Source organism: Toxorhynchites rutilus, chromosome 3 (assembly GCF_029784135.1).
Source record: "Toxorhynchites rutilus septentrionalis strain SRP chromosome 3, ASM2978413v1, whole genome shotgun sequence".
In the NCBI taxonomy this organism is placed as follows: Eukaryota; Metazoa; Arthropoda; class Insecta; order Diptera; family Culicidae; genus Toxorhynchites; species Toxorhynchites rutilus.
The window spans coordinates 204368608-204386462 of record NC_073746.1 but is presented as its reverse complement, the minus strand read 5'-3'; the positions used below and the strand labels follow the sequence as shown (position 1 = coordinate 204386462).

Below are 17855 nucleotides of genomic sequence, written 5' to 3'. Positions count from 1 at the left end.
TCCTCAACAGTCGTGATCTCGTCCAGATACCGGCACTCGATGGTTGATTCCTGAGAGAGAGCTCTCACCTTCGCCTCCTCCCCTAGTGACTTCTCAATGAGTTGTTTGAAAGCGGAGCTCTTAACCGCTGGATCTTTTTTAAGCTCGAAGAGCATCTCGCCTTTCTGCGTGCGCCTAGTTTTCACGACGTTCTCGCCCAGTGTCTGCAACTCCGGATCGTCTCTCACTTTCCGAAGGATAGCTGCATACGATACTCCTGCTGACACTTCAACGATCAAAGCATCGCCCTTGATTCGCTCCACTCGAGGTCCGAGTTTCTTCTTTTCCTGCTCAACTTTTTTCTTCTTCTCCTTCTGTTTTTTGCGTTTTTCTGCCTGGTTATCGACAGTACGCCATTCACTGCTTTCACCTCCTTTCGCGTTACTCAGATCGTTCTTGGCCTTTTTCAGCTCTTCTTCTTCTCCTGGGGTGTCCCTCCTTCTCTTGTCCGATCGTGTGTTCAGAGGACCCTTCGGCGTCTCAAGTATCTCGACGGGTTTCTCATTCGCCTCGAGCAGAGCCTTTTCAGCACCCTCTGCTCTCATCTGCAGCTCTTTATGCTCGCGTTCAGCAACCATGACGACCGATCTGATGCTCGTCACCAGATGTTTTATTTTTAAGTGGACATTGTTTTTGTCCTTTACGAACTCGTAAAGTTCGTTGACCTTTTTCCTAACGTCCGTGATGCTGAGCCTCCCAAGTTGCCCTTCTTGGGATGCGCTTGAGGTCAGCGTAAACAACTGGCTCTGTACGGAGCCAAGATCTCCTTGGAATGCTTGGGCAGCAAACACTTCTTGTGGTTTTGTGTTGCTTGTACTCGTTGTGGCTACTCGAGTGACAGGTGACCTCAGCATTCGTCCGCTTCTCGCGAACACATTCTCCTCTCCATCGTTTGTTGGTGTGTTATTGCAACTATTCATATTTTTCTGGGTCCCAACTTCGGGCCGCTATCTCCGCTCGTTGTACATAGTCGCTACCAGTGATCCCATGGTTATCTATGCAAGCAGTGAGGCCATGCAGGGGTTGACACGGTCCTTCATGGGGACCGTGTTCAGAGCCAGATCAGCGCAAGTCAGGAATGTGACATCTGACGCCTAGTACCTAGTGCCTGGGCCTAGACGAGCATCGAACGTACCCGAAGACTTGCCAAGTTATTACCGGGACGGGGGCAACCGCACTATTAGCCCAAACGCCATTTCAGGACGGTGTCACCCTTCCTTACTCAGGGAACAGGATAGTACGACTGTCAGCCTTTAGCGTCGTGTTGAAATCGTTTCCGTATCGTGTCCGTTTTCTATGTCGTAACCAGTATGTCGTAATCAGGATCTTACTGGCGTCAATCCTGATGTGCTTGGCACTCCTTTCGTGGCTCCTGTACACGGTATTTCCCCCGTGCAATCTCCAATAGGCTTTACCGCGCCCTTACTCGCGTTGTCACCCGATTAGTCGCCTCATACGACAGGGACAGGGACCAAGACCCGAAGTGCTATTCTAGGCCGGCAATTCTAGGCCGGCAACTCCACGGCTGTGTGTGTATGTGTGTATGTATGTATGTGTGTGTGTGTGGCGGCTACTTCGATGTCTTCCCGGAAAACCGTTTTTCGATGCTGATACTCTCTTGGTCACCTTCTCTTCTCCTTCTGATCGATCGGCTTTTCTGCGCTCCCTCACAGTTAAAACAAACTGATTGCATTTCAGGTCAGGTCAGGCCAGGTAATGAATCCCTCGATCCCTCGCCGTCCAGCTCGTCCAACACGTTCAGCTCGTTCAGTAACGATGTTGCCTTGTCGATGTCCTCACGAAAAATGAATGCGTTTCACCACCAGAATATCGCTTAAGTATGCTTTTTGTGCGTGATTGAATCCGGAGAAGGTGTGGTTTACGATGGCAATTTGGAAGGCAAACTAGAGGGGAATGAAATCTCTGAGCATGAAAATTTCGGCGACTGAGCAATAATCGATTGAAAATTATATAATTTCCGCGATACGAAACATTTTCCGTTGCGCGCGCATACAATATTGGAATCTTCAGAAGCTTTCCAGCTAATTACACTTGATTGAAAAACTACAAAATCAAATTATTTGGTCGCTGTGTTATATGGTTAGAAAACATTAAAATAAACTCTTTCACATGAATGTATTTTTCAATTTCCAGGGAAACTGGCAGATTATTTTTCAGCAACGATTAGTTCTTTCCAGATTTTCCTCGATACTCGAAGCCCACCAGTGGTTATTGCTAACTCGATAACCACCTGTTAATAGCACTTGATTGAAAAATATTTGGTCACAGTGTTACATGGATAGAAAACATTAAAATAAACTCTTTCGCATGAATGTATTTTTCAATTCCCAGCGAACTGGAAGATTATTTGTCAGCAATAATTAGATCTTTCCGGAATTTCCTCGATGCTGAATGGCAACGAAACGAAAATACTCCTTTCAGTTCGGCCTGTAAAAAAAAATTCTGAACTCTAATCCATCAAATTTGGAGCCCTGAAAAGAGCCGTTGATTATATGCTAAGCTGATATAGCACGCTCTCCTCGGATACAATGGGCCAGCTGGATGTCCTTGGGCATGATAAGAATTGGTATCTTCCAATAGGCTTCCTGCAGCGTCATAATCGCGGAACTTTGGAAGCGCAAATCGGTTTTGAAGTCCTGAGCAATTCCACGAACCAAATGCTGCAAAGGTAGTTTGCGGATCAGCAATTCGGTCGACTTCTGATAGCGACGAATTTCACGCAAAGTTCCCGGTAGCTATGTGGTTTCTTCACACTTCCTGCGACTGGTGCGCTTATCCGAGCTGCTTTCGTGGTGCCTTACCACCGAAAGACTAACGAGCTGTCTGCTTAGACCCGATGAAACGAGTCCTCATGATGTGAGAGTAGAGTAAGAAATGAACGAAAACAAAGGAAGCGTCATTTTATAAACTATAAAAGTATAGAATGTAAACCCCACCCTCTTTATTATATAAGCTTACTGTATACTTACTTCGATGTTATTCGTTTCTCCCCAGGGTAATCTACGAATATAATAAGGGTGGGTTTACATTCTATACTTTTATAGTTTATAAAATGACGCTTCCTTTGTTTTCGTTCATTTCTTACTCTACTCTCACATCGTGAGGACTCGTTTCATCGGGTCTAAGCAGACAGCTCGTTAGTCTTTCGGTGGTAAGGCACCACGAAAGCAGCTCGGATAAGCGCACCAGTCGCAGGAAGTGTGAAGAAACCACATCGCTACCGGGAACTTTGCGTGAAATTCTTCGCTATCAGTGTCGATGATAATTCGATACCGATAGGTGCCATGGATATGGATTTGATAGTGAAGAATATGAAATACATGACATGATGTAGTGAATATTTCCCCATATCGAAGAAATCACCTTGATGCAACTGCATTATAAAATTATTTGTGTACGAATGGCGCAATCGATAGTCGACTCTAATTTGCACTGGGTATTTCCTCGGAGGATTCGATTCCTCTTTTGAGCATTGTAAATCTCTTTCTGGCAAAAGGAAGTGGTATGATAATCACATTATTCGAAAGATAAAATGAAGATGTTTTCTGCCAATTTCCTTTCAACCTCCAAACATCTCTTTCTGCCGTTTGTCGTTTTTGCGTTCGCTAATCCTTTCTCATAACACCCATTTTTCATTTGAGAAATTGTTGAGTAAAAATCGTTTGCCAGTGCGCGTAGAGCGGGAATTCCTAAAGATTCATTGCACCTCTAATAAATTAATTGAAAACGTGATCTTACGTTGATCGCACTTGATTGAAAAATCCAAAACGAAATGTAATTGGTCGCAGCATTATATGAGTAGAAAGCAAATAATCGCTCGAAAATTACATGATTTTCGCGATGTGAAAAATTTTTCGTTTTCCATGTTATGCATCCAATATTGGATACGAAAATTTTCTACTGGTGGGGAAAAATAATATTCAGAAGCTTTCCTGTTAATTACCATTGATTGAAAAATCACAAAACCAAATGTATTTGGTTGCAGTGTTATATGAATAGAGAACATTAAAATAAACTCTTTCGCAAGAATGTATTTTTCAATTCCCAGGGGAACCAGCAGATTATTTTTCAGCAACGATGATAGCAACGAAAGTTCCGCGCGTGTATGTGTGTGTGGCGGATGCTCTGATGTTTCAAGCGGAACCGTGGCATCACTCTCCTCCTGATGGATTCCCTTCTGGCCTAAGGTGAACAAACAGGCTCTTGGTGACACCGTTCATCAGCGCTTTTATGATAAACGAATTAAGCTTCACCACAACAGCGACAACATGCTCCAATCGCTGTTCAATTATAACTGAGTGGGTTTCCGAGCGGCACTCGCTTATATACCGATTGGTGATTTCAATAGCCTGTTTTGAAAGCAATTTTAAGGCTATTGAAACAAGTTTTTGGATGAAAAAGTAACAAGTATACAACGCGTAGACATTTTATAATGAAGTGGTTATCATACCATTTCGTTCAGTTATTCAAGAGCTATTAACGCTCAAAATCTTGGTCTCCGGCGTAACGCTTTCGTTTTCGAAATTTTGATTTTACACCCCGGTATAGAAATGAAAGACGTAGTAAAATTCATTGAAGGCGATTTGACGCTGATAGATATCGCCTTCAATCGCACCCACCTTTGCTACTGAGTGAGCCCTCTCATTACCCGGATTTAAGCAATGTGAAGCGACCCAGACAAAGGAAATGAAATAACAGCGTCTGGATAAAGCACTCAAAATTTCTCGTATTCTCTCAAGGAAGTACGGCGAGTGCTTTTCCGGCCTCACTAAACGGATAGCTTCGACAGAGCTAAGACTATCCGTTTCAATGTAATAGTGTTCAATAGGTCGTGAGGCGACGCTGTCCAGCGCCCAGTTAATTGCTGCCAATTCAGCAATATACACTGAGCAAGGATACTGAAGACTGTGGGAGGGACTAAAAAAAAAGTTGAACACTCCAAATCCTGTGGACTCGTTCATAGAGGACCCATCTGTAAAGTACATTGTTGCCGGACGAATTTCAGGAGAACGATGAGAGTGAAACCTCTTTTTAGCTACGTATATAGTAACACAGCTTTAAGCTAGAATTTATTAATTTTTAGATTAATGAACAATTCTTCATATATTAATAATTCTTACATTTGGTTTTCTTCTGTCTCTTTCCTCAATTCCTCCGGTTTCTACTTATTTTCTCGTTATCTGCTTCAACTCTTTGATTCAATAACTTTTATAAACTTTCTACTTTCTTCAAACTTTGGCTTTCCTTTTAATTTCAATTTTCTATTACTTCAATTCACTCTATCAATCTATTGTTTGTTTTCATTCTCTTCATACTTAATTTTCATCTGACGTTTCTCCTGGTAAACATTACACTTTCATTTGTGAAGGGCGTAATCGAGACACACTTGGTAACCGGTGGTAACGGCACAGTGGGTGCGGCAACATCCCCCCGCCCGTGTAGTTCCGGTTCGCTCAAACAAGCCCTCAAACAAGCACCACTGCTCTCCGCACTTGTCCATCCTTTCTTGACACCACATCAAGAATGCGTCCTCGAAGCCATCCATTGCGCCTACCTTCGTCTACCACGACCACCAAGTCTCCGGCTTTTAAAGGTCTTACTAGCTGGAACCACTTGGTGCTCCGGGTTAGCATGGGTAAATATTCATGTACCCAGCGTCTCCAGAAAGTATCCACAAGATACTGGGCAAGCTTCCAACTGTCCCGCAGCGTAGTGTAATCCACCAGCTCTCGGCAGGGTTGGCTGACTCCTTGCGTACCGTAGAGCATGAAGTGGTTCGGCGTAAGAGCCTCCTGCTCAGCATGATCCAATGCGATGTAGGTTAGTGGCCTAAAATTAACCACCGACTCAGCCTCCAGCGCAACTGTCTCCAAAACCTCATCACTGGGGTGATGTGGATGCTCTGAAATTGCCGTCATCGCCACCTTCACTGATCTGACCATGCGCTCCCATGATCCTCCCATGTGGGGCGTCAACGGCGGGTTGAACAACCATCTCGTATTCGTGTTAGTGAAGGTAGCAGCGCAGTGTTCATTGGCGATCTTAAGCTGTTCCTGCAGTATATTGCTTGCTCCAATAAAATTGGTCCCATTGTCTGAGCAGAACGTTGATGGTGATCCCCTTCGTGCCACGAGCCTTCTGATTAGAGATGGGCAAACCGTTCACGAACGGTACGAACGAACTAGTTCGCCGAAAAGAGTGAACGAACGGTCGTTCTTTTTCAAAGAACGGTAGTTCTCCCCACGAACTGATTGCGAGCGAACGGTTTGTGAACGAACTGATTCCGAAAGAACGGTTTGCGAGTGAACTGTTTGAGAGTGAACTGATGGAGAGTGAACTGCTTGTGAACGAACTGTTTGCGAGTGAACTGTATGGGTAAGAACTGATTGAGAGTGAACTGTTTGGGAACGAACTGTTTGAGAACGAAGTGTTTGCGGGCGAACTGTTTGCGAACGAACTAGTGCAGCTGAACTGATTTGCGCTGGACGGAATGAACAAATATAACGAGAACGCTTGTAAGGAAAATAAAACGATATTGTCATGATGAGCAAAATGCATCTAACGCAGGGTTTATTTTGTTAATGTATACTCAATTTTGTGTTAAAAATTAAATTAGATTTTCGTAGTTTTAAAAGCAAAAATATATATTTTCAATTACATGTATTCTTTCAATTCCGCCTAACATTCATATATTTCGTGATTATCAGAAAAAAATCTGGGGGAAGCTGGGGCGATTCATGGATTAGGTAAACATAAAATTTTATAGTGTTGAGAAAAAAGTTTATTCGTGGCTTTCAATTCATTGATTGGCCTATTGCGTGTACGTGTTATTGTGATTGTTTGTATGATTGATTGTTAGTGAAAATCGCTGTTGATTTTTTTCCCTGAATGAACATTATGAAATATGTAATCTTACATGGAACCAGTGTGTTGTCCAAAAAGAGAATATGAAAAATTGCACATATTTTGTGCGGATCAAATTATTACATAAATACCATACGTACACTATCCAATCCAACGATATCAATTAATAGCTGTCTATTGATGTTGGGTTCCAGCCAACATTCTATGTTGTTCTTAATACCGCTGAACGAAAGAACGGTTCAAAAGAACTGATTCACGTAGATGAACGGTTAGTGAGTGAACCGTTCATCAAAGTGAACTGTTTTGCCCATCTCTACTTCTGATAGCCATCACGCACGACTGGGTAGACAAACCATGAACAACCTCGAGGTGCACTGCTCTGATGGACAGGCAAGTAAAAAGCGCTTAACCAGGCTGCGACCTTGCTTGACAAATACAGGACCGAAGTAGTCCACACCAGTATACGTGAATGGACGAACGAAAGCAGTCAACCGAATCTCTGGAAGTGGTGCCATGATTGGTGGATGAGGTACCGCCTTGTGTACTCTACAATATTGGCACTGCTTGGCAATCTTCCTAACGACCACGCGAAGCTGGGGAATATAGAACCGCTGCCTTAACTCGTTCACTACCGTTTCATGGTTACTGTGTAGAAAACGTGCGTGGTAATCAGCTACAAGCAACTCCGTTGCTCGATGACTTTTCGGGAGCAGAACCGGAAATCTTACTTCGTCGGTTACTATTGGCGCTGCTCCAATCCGACTATGCATGCGTAGAACTCCATCACCATCCAGCATCGGGCTCAACTTGTACAATGCACTGGTTCTGTCAACCGATTTTGACTCCATATCCAGATTATCTTTATTGTAGCGAAGTATTGCGAGTTCATCCGTGTATTCTTCCTGTTGTACCTGCTGCCATATCAGCGTCTCGGCTTGCTGTAGTTCCTCTTGTGAGAGTGGGCCTATCGCATGTAGCCCCAGGAACCGCTTCATTGCCCTGACGACGAATCCAGTCGACCGCAGAAATCTCTTCCATTTTGAGAATCTTAAGTACTGAAGAATTGGTGTCGACAAAACTCGATGGTGCAGGAAAGCAGCTCGCAAATCTTCTTCCGTCGAAAACTCTTCCGAATCATCCTTTTGCCAATTATCATCTGGATTCATCAGGAATGCTGGGCCTGTATACCACCAGTCGTTAGGATTGAAACTGGGTCCATCTCTCCACTTCGTCGCTTGATCGGCGATGTTAATCTTCGACTGTACTTTCCGCCATTCGCTCACGGTAGTCGTACTGAGGATCTCTCCTACCCGGAAGCCGACGAACTGGTGGTATCGTCGAGTTTCGGACTTCAACCACGCGAGCACAGTTGTCGAGTCTGACCAAAGATATCTGGCGGCCACTGTTATCGTCAGAGACTTGCAGATGTTATCAAGAAGTCGAGAACCGATCAAAGCCGCCTGCAGCTCTAACCGCGGAATTGAAATTGGTTTTAATGGTGCCACCTTGGTCTTCGCGGCTATCATCGAGCATCGAGGTGTTCCGTTGCACAGACTTCGAATGTATACGACGCAAGCGTATGCGTTTTCGCTTGCGTCGACAAAAACGTGGATCTGCAGGTTCTTCGGGGTAACGATGCCAGAAAAGAAACATCTAGGGACACTGACTTCCCCTATCTTCATCAACGTGTTGATCCACCGGCGCCACTCTTCTACTAGATCCCCACTGATCGTCTCGTCCCAACCTGTACTAGTTCTCCATATTCGTTGCATGAGAATCTTCCCGTGAACTGAAAAGTGCGCCACGAGTCCTAATGGATCATATAGAGACATGATCGTCCGTAAAACTTGACGTTTTGTGGGTGCATTCTGACTCTCTACGATGTTTCGAATCTCCTCCTTCACACTGAGCTCGAAACTAAAAACGTCTTCTGATGACCTCCAAACCATTCCAAGTATTCTCTCCACACTAATGGTCGGAGTAAGGGACTTCTGCTGAACTTTACTGGTTTCCCCTATTCGCGTAAGCACTTCGGTGAAATTTGACGAGAAGTTCCGAATCTCCATTCCAGCCATGGAGTGCACGTACTTCACCTCGTTGATCAGGTTGACCGCCTCTTCTACGGAATCTACACTATCGAGATAATCATCAACGTAGTGATTTTCGATTATTGCTCGGGCTGCGTCTGGGAATTTGTTCGCGTACTCCTTCGCATTTTTGTTTTTCAGGTACTGAGCTATGCATGGTGAGCACGCTGCGCCGAACGTGGCGACTCTCATTACGTAGATCTGTGGTGGCTGTCCTGGATGTTCGCGGAATACGAACCGTTGCGCTTGTCTGTCCCTTGGCCGAATCAGGAATTGGTGGAACATCTCCTTTATATCGGCACTAAATGCGACACGCTTCTGCCGGAAACGCAGAAGTACGGTGGTTAAAGCGGTCATCATATCGGGTCCTTTAAGGACCATATCGTTAAAGGATGTGCCGTTCACTCGGGCTGCTGCATCCCAAATCAGGCGAATCTTGCCTGGTTTCTTCGGATTTCTTACTACCCCAAGTGGTAGATACCAGACACGTCTAGGGTCGTTAGACTCCATTTCTGCTGGAGTTATCCGATAAGCATACCCCTTTTCAAGATACTCTGCAATCTGCAATCTTACTTTCTCGTCAAGCTCTGGGTCTTTAGCCAACTTTCTTTCGAGCGCTTCCATTCTGCGCACTGCCATTGGATAACTATTCGGAAGGCACGGTTCGTCATAGCGCCATAACAGTCCTGTTTCCAATCTGCTGTCCACCCTGCGAGTGGTGTTCTGGAGAATCTCCATGGCACGCTTGTCTTCTTCCGATTCAGGACTGTGTTGAATACACGATTCATCCACCGCTAGAAACTGCCTAAATAAGCTGTTGATTTCAGCCTCTTCTGCACATTGCTCCACGTGAGCATTTACGTACTCCACAGGACTCTTAGCGGTAGTACATCGTCCGTAAATGCACCATCCCAGCCGAGTTTTGACAGCGACTAACTCTCCAGTCTCTTTCTCGACTCTTGAGCGCACTGAGCAACTTAGCGTTGTCTACCCCGATAATCAGCTGAGGAGTGATATCTGTGTATCCCCGCATTGGTAATTTTCTGAGATGTGGATATCCCTCGCAAAGCTCGTCGTAAGCTACGGTTTGACTGGGCAGTTTGAGCTGCTCGACGGTCCTCGCTCTCAATGGAAAACTTGTTTTCTCGCTCAGTCCTGAAATGGTTATCTCTACACGTTGCGATCCCTTCTCGATTCTCTCAACATCTCCCGTCCAGCACAAACACAGGGGCTCACTGGGCCCTTTTACTCCAAGCAGATTCGCCACTCCCACTACCAACATGGTTGACGAGGACCCATCGTCGAGGAACGCGTATACGTTCACGCTCTTCCCGTTTCCGTACAGTGTGACAGGAAGATACCGCAACAACGCAGATGAAGTGAAGGAGTGGTGATGTTGATGTGCAATATTTCTATTTGTTGGTGTTGATGGTGAAGGCGTAATCGTTTCTGATTTCTTCGTGTGCAGCAAAGGGTGATGACGCATGCGACAGTCTCCTATTCCGCACTCTCGCTTGGAGCGACACGGCCAGGATCGGTGAGGTATCAATGAATTCGATATTCGATACTGCTGATGCTCCGGCTGAGGCAGAAACATCGAAGACGTTGGTACTTGAAATTGCTGATGCCCCGGCTGTGCTAAAGGCAACGACGACGTTGGCAACTGCAAATGCTGATTCCCCAAAGATGGCAAAAGCACCGAAGAACTCAACCCAGAACATTGTTGCTGCATTTGTTCCACTGACGACGATTGTACGTTCGGTATTGTACAACCCACTTTGGCTGATCTGGACAACATTCCCTGGTAACTTTCATATTCAGGTTGCTGAAGCACTGGCCGATCCCATTGGGTAAGTGGATCAAGGCTCATCTGTTGCATCGCCGATAGTGGATTTGATACGACATTTTGCTTTTGCCCTGACGGTGGTTGAGGTTTCAACGAATTCGATACATCGAACTGTATGCGCCCCGATGGTGGAGGAAACAATGACGGATGGAGATCGATACCTTGCCCGTGCCCCGACGGTGGCTTAAGCACTGACCCAAGGGACGCGGTAACATGAGCACCTTCTGCAGGCTTTGTATTTGAGTGAACAGTTTGTGGAAATTGACTTCGACTAGTAGTGTACAAACATGCTGACTCAATGTAATCATTTTTGCTACTCGTAACTACTAACTAGCTGGTTTGATTTACATTTTCGTTCGTTACTACATGCGATTGTTTCGGAGTGCTAGTGTTGACTATTTCATCTACCTTAGTTTTCCTACCACCTTTTCTCACCTGGTTAACAACAGGATTGACATGCGTTGGATTTATTAATTCGACTCGATTGCCATCAGTTACGCTAACTATTGCTGTGACAGCTGCCGGAATCGAAACATCCAACTGGGATCTGGTGGTAACAGGAACACCTCCTTCCTGCGGTCTTGTAACGTTGCTTGATGACACTTGCGACGGCATTTGTGTGTCATTAGATTCGGCGGCGAGTCCCGTTCGCTGCAATGCTGAACCCTCGATACGATGAGTTCCCATGTCAACAGGTTGAGGTGAACTGCCAGGCTGGCTCTGCGATACGGTAGCGGTGGTAACAGCGGTTGTTGACGTGGTGACTACTTGACCCTCAGTCTGACTTGCTGCTCCAACCCACTTACTGGTATTCTCGCGGATGACTCTGGAGCTTACTCTGCTCCTCGTGCTGCGCTGTTCGACCTCTTCCAGTTGTGCATCGAGCACCTGGAAACGCTGCTTATCAAAATCAGCTTCCACTTGACGACGCATTCTCTAGTACTTCTCCGCATCATCTAACTCCTTCAGGCGGTTTTGACGATCCGTTTCTATCTGCTGTAACCGCAAGCTCGTCCGCCTTGCACTGATGCTACTTCTCGACGATGCGTGGGAGCGTTTGCTGGTGTGTTGTGACGATATAGTGACAGCCTCTTCGCTTTCGACGCATTTCTTGCAGGTAAAACTCCGATCTGCATCGGCAATCGATTCACCCACATCAGCACAGGAAAAGTGCACATATCCGTCGCATTTGTCGCACTGCACCAGATTGTCGGGATTATCTGGCCGGTCACACATCAGGCAGTGGCTTTCCATCTATACGGTACTCCAACCACGCAACGTATCCAACCGTAAATCTCTCTCTACTCGAAAGACAAATCTTAAAGATTGTTGCCGGACGAATTTCAGGAGAACGATGAGAGTGAAACCTCTTTTTAGCTACGTATATAGTAACACAGCTTTAAGCTAGAATTTATTAATTTTTAGATTAATGAACAATTCTTCATATATTAATAATTCTTACATTTGGTTTTCTTCTGTCTCTTTCCTCAATTCCTCCGGTTTCTACTTATTTTCTCGTTATCTGCTTCAACTCTTTCATTCAATAACTTTCATAAACTTTCTTCTTTCTTCAAACTATGGCTTTCCTTTTAATTTCAATTTTCTATTACTTCAATTCACTCTATCAATCTATTGTTTGTTTTCATTCTCTTCATACTTAATTTTCATCTGACGTTTCTCCTGGTAAACATTACACTTTCATTTGTGAAGGGCGTAATCGGGACTCACTTGGTAACCGGTGGTAACGGCACAGTGGGTGCGGCAACATACATATTATTACAATTGATACGCCCATGCTTTGCTTGGAACGATCCTCGATCGAAGATAATCTGATATTCCATGGATATCCTGCTTCATGGACAGATCAAAATGCACAGAGGAATTGATGTAGTCAGAACAACAAACACGGTTGGGAATATACAAAGAAGGATCAACCTGCATGGAGATGAGTTCATGATATGAACTCATGAATCCAGAGTGAAAATTTAGCTCGATCAGCTGCTCAAAATTTGGTCCAGGAGGTGCATTGATGTGGAAATTAGCATTTAGAGCTCGACAGTTATTCTGTAGACAAAAACTGTCTCCGACAAAGTTGCCACCTATGATAGAGTGCTTATTCTGATATTATGAAAAATAGGGTGACCAAAACTTACGATGAAATAAAAAATCTAAGTTTCTTATCTTTATAGATAGAGGTAAATATAGTTTGACAATGTTGTAGCCTCAGTTATTTTAAGCAATTTTGTAGAACAAAGTTTTATTCTATCTCGTTAAATAGCCGATACAGCGCTTTTTATTCTAAGTTTCATTAGGGTGACCATGAAAAAACGGTTTTTTCTCTAACTTTTATATTTCAAATCCTATATCAAAATTGTCTACGAACGACTTTTAGAGCTTGCGATGCAGAAAATATCAATACCTTGAACCTACTTAAAGTTATTGATGCTTTTTCACCCAAAAACTCATGATTTCAATTTTAATTTACTTAAATACAAAAAATAACTTTCAAATGCCGTCAACAAACATTTTTTTATGTTTGCCCCAAAAATAATGATAAGCGAATGAACCGAGCGTATTTTTTTTTAAAGAAATCAATAACTTTGAGTAGAAGTGAGATATTGACAAGTTCTGCATCGCAAAATATTTGTCTTAGTAAGCTCTAAAAGCGTTTTGAAGACAGTTTGCATTTAAAATTTGGAGTGTAAAAATTAGAGCAAAAACCCGTTTTTTTCATAGTGACCCTAACGCAACGCTATATCGCGCTATATGGGTTATTTAAAGAGAGAGAAAAAAAAATTTATTCTACAAATTTGATTAAAATAACTGGGGCTAAAACATTGTCGAACCATATTTACCTATAGCTATAAAGATAAGAAAGTTAGATTTTTATTTTATCGAAAATTTTGGTAACCATATTTTTGACAACATCAAAATGAGCGCATTGTAATATGTAACAACTTTGTCGAGGACATTTTTTGTCTAGAAAATAACTGTCGAGCTCTAGAAGCCAATTTCCACATAAATGCACTGTCTGAACCATTGTGCAATGGGTTTATAACCTTACACCGGATGAGGAACCGAAGAGATAATGAATTGAAGCGATCTTTCAGTGGGAGTACGCCTGCCAAAATCTCGAGACTTATGGTGTACGTTAAGGGCATACATCCCAACGCAATACGGAGACAACGATACTGAATGCGCTCGAGTTAAATGAAGTGTGTTTTGGCAGCTGATTGAAAACAGAAACTGCCATAATCCATCACCGAGAGAATAGTTCGATACAACATTATAAGATCTTCTGGATGGGCTCCCCACCAGGTACCGGTAATTGTACGGAGAAAGTTTATCCTTTGTTGACATTTTTACTAAGATACCTAATATGGGCCCCTAAGTACATATGGAGTCGAACCAGACCCCAAGATACTTGAATGACATAGTATGAGTGACCGGTTTACCCAAAAGTTGAAGCTTTGGTTTTGCTGGTCTATGCTTCCTAGAAAAGACGACCATCTCTGTTTCTCCGTGGAGAATTCGATTTCTAGCCCAATGGCTGTTTTTGTTTAATGTATCTTGAAGCGTTCTTGCAGGCCGGATTCGTTTGATCCTACGATCCTTGTCTTAGGTTGCAATTTTGTGTAAGGCAATTGTCAATATCGCAAGTTATATAACATGATATTCAAAAGAGGCGTCAGACCCCGAGAGTGTAATTTGTTTGACAGGACCTCTATTGAAACTAAATCAAAAGCCCCCTGTATGCCCAAGAATACTGAAGCCATTTGTTTTTTTTTTTTGAATTTCTGAAGAAGGCAACGCAAGACAATCATTCGTTCTCTTGTCCCTGCGGAACCCATATTGTGTATCTGAGAATAGACCATTCATTTCAACCCATCGATCAAGGCGAAACAATCATTTTATCTACCAATTTCCGATTACAAGACAGCATTGCTATTGGGCGGTACGAATTGAAGTCGGACGCGGGTTTTTGAATAGCTTTAACTCGTACTTGTCTCCAATCATCCGGAACAATATTATGCCTCAGAAACTGATTAAACAAATTCAACAAACGTTGTTTCGCCACATCAGGGAGGTTTTTCAGCAAGTTGAACTTAATTCTATCCGTTCCCGGAGCAGAATTGTTACAAGAAAGCGCAAGAGCAAGAGAGAATTCTACTATCCAAAACTCGAAATCAAGATCGCACCTATCTTGTGGTATATCTCGAACAATTTTTGACGTTTTTCGTGACAAACCTCCCACGAAATTTCGCCAATAAGCACGTATTCCACTGTCCTTTTATAAAATTTTTTAATTGATTTTCAAGGGCTAAATACGTTTGAATATTCTCAATGGTTCCAACTTTTTCGAAAAGCATTCAATGCATTCGATTTTTCTACATGAAGCTTGTAACACTGGCTATCCCACCATGAATTGTGAGGCCTTCGGCGAACATTGGAACCTGGGATGGGTTTCGTTTGAGCGCGAACTGCGCTGTCATCAATCAAACGAGAAATGAAGTTATACTCCTCCAATAGAGGTAAACCATCTCTGGAATTAACGGCTAGAGCAATCGCGCCCGCATATTGTTTCCAGTCAATGTGTCTTGTGGGGTCATATGCCATGTTTATAGATTCAGAAGAACTCAACCCATTGGTGATAGAAATTTTGATTGGCAACTGATCAGTACCGTTGGGGTCCTGGATTACATTCACTTGCAATCTAACGATAGTGAATTCGAGCAAAGCGAAAGGTCAAGCACTTGGTTTAGGTCATATTGAAGCTGTTACAAAGGTCATATATCTACAATGAACGGTTGTCATCATACTGTTCACCCCAGGCGGTTCCGTGAGAGTTGAAGTCTCCCAAGATCAACCGTGGCTCAGGAAGAAGTGACCACATGTCGGCAAGTAGCTTCCGGATAACTGTAACCCTCGGAAGCCAATATAAGCTGACAATACAGAGGTTTTTGCCTCCGATGTTTGCATGACAAGCAATAGCTTCGATCCCTCCAACAGGTGAAAGATCAATTCGTAAAAATGAGTGACACCTATTGATCCTTAATAGCACCCCTCCGTATCTGTCATCACGGTCCAAGCGTATAATATTAAAATCGTGGAAAGAGAGATCATCTTGCGGAGAAAGCCATGTTTTGGACAGAGCAAAAACATCACAATTAGTGTTATGAATTAAACATTTGAAAGTATCCAGTTCAGGGATAAGACTACGACAATTCCACTGTAAAACAGTTATATCACCGATCTCTCTATTTAAATTAGACATCAAGAGGGATAATCACTGCAAGGAGGGGCCATGTTTGCATCAATTGCTGCAATGTGTCTTTAATACTGGAAGCTTTGCGGTGACAATGGCTCTGATGGAGTCGGAAACATTAAAACACGTGAAGATTTGATCCACAATGTCAGTTAACTTTATAAATCCCGAGTGGGATCGATGTGCAGGGGTGATACCTCGATGTCGATTATAGATGACGCTCGTAACGAAAGGGTTAAGGCACAAATTCGACGATAACCCAATGATTAGTGTCTTCCATTATATTGTAAAATACTTGATACTCTTAGAAACAGGTGCACATGGTATGCAGGCATTCCTATACATTTCCTTCAATGAATTAATTATTTCAGTAGCGGTTCTCCACGTTTCGTTGTCAAGTTCATAAAAAAACGTTACTCTGTATCTATTCAGTTTGCGATACTCAACGAAAAATTAAGTCGGAATCTAGTCTGAGTTGGATAATGCATCAAATTTCATATTTTCCCGAAGAAAATACAAATTGTCACGCGTAAACTTTGCGTGTGGTAGCTTTATGTTTCGGAATTCGAGTTCAAATAATAGAAAATTATAGAGTAATACAAACCAGATAAAATTTTGTTTCGTCGAAATCGATGCTCATTGGAACGAGAACAATATTCACATCAAGTTGTTGCAAGTCTTTAGCTTTTACGAAACATTGCTGATATTCGTAGGATCCCGCAGGGTGTGGTTCATCATTCGATGTGAACAAAATTATGCTCATCTGTTCAAGTTTATAGCCGCAACGAGTGAACACCCGAGAACAAAGCCATAATACATCCGCCAAGTTACAGTCTGATTTTAGAATAAGTGTATTAAAATTTAGTCATCCACATTAAAAGATTAAATACCTGTCGAATGACCAAATTGACGACCAAAATCACAAAAATCATCTGATTCCCGCAAATTTATTATTCTACGTATTTGGTCGGCCGAAGTGTTTGATAGTGGCATACAAACAGCAGACCGGTTCGGGACTATAAGCCCAATTTCGTTTTCAAATTCATCCGATAATACCGGACTATGTTCCGTGTTATAGAATATAATTCCTATCTGTAAGACAAGTAAATATCAGAGTTCAATAATTCGACATTGGAACATACCAGATCTTTCTCGCTGCTGATTATTTTGTTCCGCATTATCGCTTCCACACATTCCAATGCATCGCGGAAATTATTGTTCCCGTCGCTTCGTTCCGCGAACATATACTCTGCACAGTCTATCAACACTATCAAAGCTTCGCGGCCACCAAAAATAAATTCTTGATGTTCCTCATCTTCCGAATAGTCTGGGTTCCAATACATTTTGCATATATTTCTGTTGAAAAGTGAATGAATTTTTGGAATTTTTGTTTACTGATACATCTGATCCGAGATGGAAAATGTAAGGTGGGAAGATTTTTAAATCTGTGACGTCGCAGATTTTGTTTATGTGTGTTACTTTTCTTATAATAGTTACATAGAAAAGTATTGATATTAAAAGTAAAAATAATCAGATGAAATGAACGAACTAGTTTTTTTTCTTCAAACAATCCTAGCGTTCAAAATCATCATGGCCAACCAGATATTCTAGCAGAAAATGAAATTTCAGTATTATTGAGGTGTTCTAAACTTAATGCCAATTCAATTTTACTTTTCGTTACGTCGACCAGAAACATAAATGAACAAGGTCAGAGTTACGGAATCGTTTGTTC

At 42.8% G+C, this 17855-nt stretch overlaps 2 protein-coding genes across 2 annotated transcripts in view; both read right to left on the bottom strand.

Moving 5' to 3' along the window:
- Window positions 1-17568, bottom strand: part of LOC129774619 (X-ray repair cross-complementing protein 5) — a 63330-nt gene extending 45762 nt beyond the window's left edge. The window contains exons 1-3 of the mRNA XM_055778390.1: window positions 17266-17568; window positions 17014-17215; window positions 16728-16957 (exon numbers count right to left, since the gene is read on the bottom strand). Of these exons, the coding sequence (XP_055634365.1) occupies window positions 16728-16957; window positions 17014-17215; window positions 17266-17466 (633 nt within the window). The 5' untranslated portion in view covers window positions 17467-17568. The remainder of the gene's footprint in view (window positions 1-16727; window positions 16958-17013; window positions 17216-17265) is intronic.
- LOC129774622 (uncharacterized) lies at window positions 10419-12584 on the bottom strand. Its single transcript, XM_055778392.1, has 2 exons — window positions 12320-12584; window positions 10419-12261 (listed from the first exon to the last, which is right to left on the bottom strand). The coding sequence occupies exon 2, from the start codon at window positions 11788-11790 to the stop codon at window positions 11188-11190; it is 603 nt and encodes a 200-aa protein (XP_055634367.1). The 5' UTR covers window positions 11791-12261; window positions 12320-12584; the 3' UTR covers window positions 10419-11187.
- Window positions 17569-17855: the final 287 nt, after the last annotated feature.